Here is a 7,500-nt window from a genome sequence, read left to right as displayed (position 1 = left end):
AACACAGACGAACTTTAACATAATAGGTGATGAACATCTTCTTGAAATCAAAGGCATGTAGCATGGTGGCAGCACTGTTGTCGGACACACTGTAGCCCTCCAACACATACATTCCAGCTATTACCTTTGTGTTGTTGATGGTGGTGATGGTGGTAGTAGTTTTGATGATGGTTTTGCGGTGGTGTGTGTTGTGTTCATGTTTGCGTATCATTAAAATGTATTAAAATTATCATGAGCAAATATACGCGCGAGGAAACAATGAAAATGACGACAAAAAATTATGCTAATGATCATGAAAAATGTGATGCCGATGATAAAAAAAGATGATGAAGAGGAAGATGATGGAAATGATGATAAAATAGATGATGAGGAAGATGACCAACCTGCCAAGCCAGCCACCTCTGACCAAATGAAGCGTTGACGGACAGGAAATGTGGAAGGTGGCCAGGTTTGCAGCAGCAGAAACCTGGCAGTTCATCAGTGTCATCATCATTCAATCATCAAGAATATATCACCATAGTCACTATCACCTGCATCACCGCCATCTTCATTGTTGTCATTATCACAATTAACGACTCTTAAATAACTGGCTTGATCATCTTATCCGCCCGTCACATAAAAATTTTCCACCACCATCGTCGTTTGCTATCATTATCACCATCAACGCTCGATCTACATCATCATAACAATCATCATCCCATCTTTCCAATTTTCATCACCACCCCATCACCACCCCATCACCTGCGTTACTTCCAACATCTTCCGATATCGCCTCCACCTCACGCTGCTGGCAGTAGGTTCCTGTCATCATCATCGTCATCATCATCATCATCATCACCATCATCATCACCATCAGCGTTGTTATCATCAACGTCACAGTTGGATGGTTAGCTGAGAAGGTAGGGTTAGTTGCGTGGTTGTTGAGCGCTGACTGGGTTCGAATGCTCTCTACTTCAGACCGGCACACGTCGTGTGCGTGCGTGCGTGCAGTGTGGATGTCGCTGCATCACTTCAACTGCAGATAAGTAAGGAAAGGGGTGACATGTCGGCAGATTGACGTTTGACAGAGCAGCATAATATTGTAAAAAAGCATAAGCATCAACCTCTGAACTCCAATCCACGAAGTTGAAAGGTCAGAAATCCATTGCCCTTCTCTACAACATGGACTAGAGCATTGAGGTAGTCAGACGCCATGACGTAACAATCTCCCTGCCGCACCTCACCCCACCTGCCGAGGGCCACGTCCCCCGCCAGGGAGCGCTGCAGGGAGCGTGTGAGGTGCTCGTAGAAGATGGAGTTCAGGTTGTCGTCGTCAGATTTCACACCTGCAGCGTCGATTTGAAGTGCCAGCCGCGTGTTCGTGTTGTCCAGGCGTTTCGTGCTGTCGTTCATTGGTTGGATGGTGGGTGATTGCACGATGGATGGTGAGGGGATGGTGGCTGGTCAGTCAATTGGGTGGTGGTTAGTGGGATGGAAAAAATGACTAGGTAATGAATGTATTTCAAAGATTAACCCCAACCCCAACAACAATTATAACAACAATAACAACAAATCCAGAATAACAACAACAACAACTCTACAATAACCACCAAAAACCACTACACCAACTTGTAATCTTTCTCCCAGAACTTGATTGGTCTGGGGTATGAGATGAGGAAGATGGTGCTGCCAAAAAATGGACTGACAGGAGAGGAGGTGATGGATGAAAGAAGGGTTTGTAAGAACATCAGACCCGAGTCTGTGTGTATGCGTGTGTGTGTGGTGTGTGTTGGTGTGCGTGTGTGTGGTGTTGAGTAGAAATTTTACTTTATAACGCCACTGATGATAATGATAATCTAATTAGGCTGACTGGCGGTGGGAATAAATAGAAATGAGGTAATAAGAATGATAGAACGACGGAAGAAAGAATGATGATTGATAGAGAGAAAAACGAACGAGGTATGGAAAAGGGTTGTGCGAATGCATGGAAAGCGGAACCCCAAGTGATCTGCCAGGGTGCTATGTACGTCATTATGAACTTCAACTTCATCATCAGCTCCCGTATCTGAGAGGAAATGTGTGAGTGGAAGGATGAATGGATGAATGGATAGATGAGTGAATGAATGAGTGTGTGAGTGAGTGAGTGAATGAGTGAAAAGTAATAATGATCAAGCGAGAGTTTTCCGAAATGAGTAAAAATGAATGAATGAACTAATATTATGGTATCTGACAATTTTGATGTGTGTATGTATATGAGAGAAAAAGAAAAAAAGGAAAAAAGAAAAAAAAAAGAGAGAAAGAAAGAGAGAGAGAAAAAAAGAAAAGGAGAAATAGATGAGTAAGAGTAACAACAGTGATAAGAATTTGATGTACGATGAATGTATGAATGATTAAATGAATGAAAAAAAAATGAAAGACTGAATGCACGATTAAGCAAACAATTGATGATCATTAACTGCTGAAAATTCAACGACGAAAAAAATTTTCATCATCGCCATCATCATCGACGTCGTCATTATCATCATCATCATCATCATCATCATCGCCATCAAATCATCATCACCATTACTTTGTAAAGAAGAATCGAGACCACAAAATAATCGACGAGGAATGTTCGAGAATAGTGAGCGTAATCATAGCTGAAGAGTAGCTTGGTGATGAATATGGTGTAGAACTGGGATGAGGCGTGGTTGAATGACGATCGGAACATCTTTAGACCACACACGCTGATGACCAAGCTGTTCAAACTGCACGCCGGTGATGGCGGTGATGGTGGTGAAGGGTTAGGGGTGAAGGGTTAGGGGTGAAGGGTGGTGACGGTGATGATGATGGTGGTGGTGAATTTAAAAACGACGATGATCAAGAAGAATAAGTGACAATTAGGAAGGTGTCAGTTGGTGAGGAATTATTATTACTACAAAGGTGACGAAAGGACAGCTCATAAAATTTGAAAAAAAAAATAAAACTAAAAAATATTGATTGACAAATATTGAGAGTAACTAACAAAATATTGACACCAGCACCACCACTATCACCACCAGCATCCACCATGGAGCAGACGGAAATGTTGAGGGCGTTGAGCAGGGTGGCGGGCAGGAAGATGTTCCTCTCCACGAAACACATCCACAGGTAGAACTTCTCGTACGGCATGACGCGTGAGGGTCCTGACCAATTAGGTATCATTTCAAAAAACATTAACCAATGGCGACAGAGAAATAACCATGCAACTAGCTGACCAATCCATCCATTCATCCATCTGTCCATCGATCAATCCATCCAACCAACCAAGATAGACTAACCTTTAACCTCAAATAAATTTCTCTCCGGGGACTTGAGTATGGGATGTGAGAGGCACATCCAGGGAGTCTCCAGCCTCAGTTGGGGGAGGATGTAGTGCAAGATGAAGCCGATGACGGAGGTGGTGTAGATGAGAAGGTCGAGCAAAAAAGGCTGCAGGGAGATGAATGGTGGTCGGTGTGATGTTCTTAACTGGAAACAAAACGCCATAGAAGGATGGCGAAGATAACGAAATACATGCACACGCACGCACGCCAATCAAAGTCAAAACGACACAACCTCATACTCAGGAGAACGAATTCTCCAACAATTTCCTCTATAAAAATATCCATTGTGATACTGATACCTCCCAAACATCCATACAAATTCACCCCACACATCCACATGCTGAACTCCCAGCCAGCCAGCCAGACAGACAGACAGTCAGACAGACAAAGGAGCCACCTACCTGCAGAGCGGGACTCGTGAAGGCAGTACTCTTGGTGACAGCGAAGACGATGATGGCCGTGAAGAGGCAGGTGATGATGTCCGAGTACAGTCTGTCGGACTGTTGTGAAGTGGGAGCATGAGTGGTAGGTTGATGAAGGGAAAGATGAATGGATGAGAAAATGAAAGAATGAATAGACAAATTGATGACGGATAAACAAAACAGATGAACGGATGGATGGACGGATGAAGAAAAATGAAAGAATGAATGGATAGAATGACAAAAGATAAACCAAATAGAAAAGCGTAGAAATGAGCAAAATAGATAAATAAATAAGCAGTATACTAATATTTAAAGAATTTATTCATTTATCAAAAAAAATCATGATTTTCAATATTTCAACAAATTGTTCATTAACTTTTTATTATTTTATTATTAAATATCTATTCATCCATCTATTCATCCATCTATTCATTTATCCATTCATCCATTCAATAATTCATTTATTAATTCATGCATTCATTCCTCCATCCATTCATTCATTAATCCATTCATTCATTCCTACATCCATCCATCCACCCATCGAACCCACCACTGATTTTTCCAATTGTTGAGTGAGCGGATCCGTCGAGGCTGACTTGTCGCTACCTCCACTGCCACCGACACCGCTACTACTACCACCATCACTTCCTCTACTCCTCCCACCACCACCCACCTCATCTTCTTCATCATCATCAACGCTACCAGTCCTCTTCTTCTTCCGTTTGAAAAGGCTTTTGGCTAATCGGCTGTTTTTATATTATTGGTTATTACATTATTACCATTTTTCACCATTGTTACTATTGGTAACCATCATCACTATAACCCAAATCCATCCATCCAATCATTCAACCAACCATCTATCCAGCCAATCATTCATTCGTCTATCCATCCATTCAATCAATTATTCAACCAACCATCTATCCAACTATACAGTGAATCATTCATTCATCTATCCATCCATCTAATCAATTATTCAACCAACCATCTATCTAACTATCCAGCCAATCATTCATTCATCTATCCATCTATCTATCTATTCGTCCAATGGAAAAACGTACGAGTTAGATAGAAAAGAGACACAAGTGAAAAATGGAAGATTTTGAAAAAAATTGAATTTAAATTATTTATTCGTAATTTAATTAATTTATTAATTTATTCATAAAATGGGACCAAAAAACGAGTTTTAAATAGATCAATCGCCAGCTTAGGATAAAAACTCAAAACAAATAACAAGGATAAAAAACAACAGACGAAAAATTTGTACAACAAATGTACGAACAATGCTAATTATAACAAAAAGACGAACAAACGAACAAGCAAACAAAGAAGCAAACAAGAAAACAAACAAACGATGTACGTTGAAATGATGATAGAACCGGAATAAAAATAGGAAGTCGGTTCCGTAGTCTCAGAAGATGCAGCACAGATAACAACGTCATCATCACTATCACATCATCACCATCACATCGTTACCATCACCGTCCACATCATTGCCAACACCATCACCACTACAACCCCCACCAACTAACAACATGACGATGGGGTTGTTGGTGTATCTGCTGAGGTGGTAGGCGATGGAGACGAGCACTCCACAAAAGATGGAAAACAAGAGGTGCTGCACGGTGTTCGGCTCAAATAACTCATTCGTTGATTCCTTCAAGTATGTGATTGGTTGGTTGATTGATTGGTTGATTGGTTGGTTGACTGATTGATTGATTGGTTAAGTGATTGATTGATTGGTTAGTTGATTGGACTATTTCTTCAGTTTATTAAATAAATAACTTATCGTTTAACTAGTAAACCAATGGTTAAGACGGTCAACAATACAAAAAAATAAAATTAACACCTAGGCAATTTATCAATCTATCCATCAACCAACTAACCAACCAACCAACCAACCAGCCAGGCAGAAAGCTAGCCATAGCCAACCAACCAACCAACTAACCCATAAAGAGCCGAGACAAAAAGCATAGAGGATTGATAGGCAGATGATGTTTCTCGTCATACTGAAGAATGCTCCCGTGAGGCTGGTCAGAGCTGTGTGGTTGAAATGATTGGTTGGTTGATTGTTTGATTGATCACCATATTGGCTGGTTGATTAAAATGATTGGTTGATTAAAATGATTGGTTGGTTCATTGGTTGAGCGATTGATTAAAAGATTAAGTGATCATAAGTTAGGCAGGCAAATTATTTTCAAACCTTTAAATTCAAAAAAACAATTTTTTAAAAATTTTTATGAAGCAACGAAAAACCTATTTTGATGTCACTAAAAATTCCATCTAAATAAAAACAAACATTCAATATGAAATTCAACAGATGAAACAAAACTGAAAAAATAAACTCGTTAAAGGCAAACCATGTAAAACCAAATAAGTGACGTCTATCAATCAACCAAACATTCAATCAATCAACCATCCAACCATCCATCCATTCATCTGATCAACCGTTCATTCAATCATTCAATCAGTTAACCATCCAATCAATGAGCCATCGGAATCCAACTAACCAGTTCCCCCGAAGATATGTATCTCCACTTGTTCGAAGATGTAGAGGAGGAAGGTGTTGATCTGGGGAAGAAGGCCAAATACGAAGATGAGGGGCAGGCAGATGGTAAGGTCTGTGGATAGATGGGTGGATAGATGAATGGATGGATGGATGGATGGATAAATGGATGGATGATGAATCAATAAAAATTTCTCTAAAGGAAAAAAAATTGAATGAGTAGATGGAAATTTTTTTTAATAAAAAGCAAACAAACATTGCTAAAACAAAAAAGCATAAAAAATAAACGATAACTTACACCAGAAGAGCTCGAATAGAGAAGACAGGGCGCCAAATATGTTCACCCTCAACCCGTAAAAAACTACCTCTCCGTAATCATCCCCACCACCACCACCACTTGTATCACCACCCCCACCAACACCAGCAGAGTACTCGTCATGACGACGATGAAGAACATGGTGATGATGTTGGTTGATGAAGGAGGGAGATAGTGATGAAAGGGAGTGTAGAATGATGAGAGATGTGGAGCAGAGGACGAAGTATATGGGACGACTGAAGGCGATTATGTGGTTGTGGCCCTGGTGTGGTAGCGATAATAGTTACTCACTACCGATATTGAGATAATAGAGGTGATATAATATTAGAAATGCAACCATCACCATCATCACAATAATAATGATCATTACCATCATCACATTAATAATGATCATCATCATCATCAACAACAACAACATACGTGCATTGGTGAAGCTGCATCCGGCTGAACACTCTAGAGTTATAAAAATACTTTTATTATTTATTTATTTACTGGTGATATAATCATCATTGTCATTCCCATTATTATTATTCTCATTATTATTATTATTATTTATCATCATCATTTATACGATATTAATCTGTTAAGACGCCACCAGTAACAATCACATCCACAACAACACACAGCAGCCACAAAACTCACAAACTTGATGAACGACATCGCCATCCAAACAACAACAAAAACCACAATCGCAACAACAACGGCTCAGTAACTGCAACGACAACATCAACGACAATAACGCCGCCAACAACAGCAACTACAATGACCATATCAGCAACAACACTGGCAACAACAACAACATTTATATATATATATTTATCTATTTACTAGTATTCAAGGACAGCAGCGATAGACCAGCGACGAACCTTGATGAGTGAGTATTGAGAGCTGGCAACGACAAAGCAGAGGAGGACTTCGAAATCTCTGAAGAGTCCC

The 7,500-nt window shown here is 40.0% G+C and overlaps 1 protein-coding gene across 1 annotated transcript in view; it reads right to left on the bottom strand.

Moving 5' to 3' along the window:
• The window catches only part of HELRODRAFT_105598 (hypothetical protein), a 12,404-nt gene that overhangs the window by 4,836 nt on the left and 68 nt on the right, over positions 1–7,500 (bottom strand). The window contains exons 1-17 of the mRNA XM_009011347.1: positions 7,431–7,500; positions 6,985–7,017; positions 6,670–6,826; positions 6,253–6,363; positions 5,679–5,782; positions 5,267–5,375; positions 4,296–4,393; positions 3,725–3,823; positions 3,279–3,429; positions 2,984–3,143; positions 2,549–2,717; positions 1,936–2,044; positions 1,609–1,738; positions 1,104–1,381; positions 742–801; positions 384–466; positions 14–124 (exon numbers count right to left, since the gene is read on the bottom strand). The exon at positions 7,431–7,500 is cut by the window's right edge and continues 68 nt beyond it. Coding sequence (XP_009009595.1) covers positions 14–124; positions 384–466; positions 742–801; positions 1,104–1,381; positions 1,609–1,738; positions 1,936–2,044; positions 2,549–2,717; positions 2,984–3,143; positions 3,279–3,429; positions 3,725–3,823; positions 4,296–4,393; positions 5,267–5,375; positions 5,679–5,782; positions 6,253–6,363; positions 6,670–6,826; positions 6,985–7,017; positions 7,431–7,500 — 2,032 coding nt within the window. The remainder of the gene's footprint in view (positions 1–13; positions 125–383; positions 467–741; positions 802–1,103; positions 1,382–1,608; positions 1,739–1,935; positions 2,045–2,548; positions 2,718–2,983; positions 3,144–3,278; positions 3,430–3,724; positions 3,824–4,295; positions 4,394–5,266; positions 5,376–5,678; positions 5,783–6,252; positions 6,364–6,669; positions 6,827–6,984; positions 7,018–7,430) is intronic.

Source organism: Helobdella robusta (genome assembly GCF_000326865.2).
Source record: "Helobdella robusta unplaced genomic scaffold HELROscaffold_1, whole genome shotgun sequence".
NCBI lineage: Eukaryota > Metazoa > Annelida > Clitellata > Rhynchobdellida > Glossiphoniidae > Helobdella > Helobdella robusta.
Note: the sequence above shows the minus strand (reverse complement) of the source record. Positions and strands in the feature narration are given on the sequence as shown.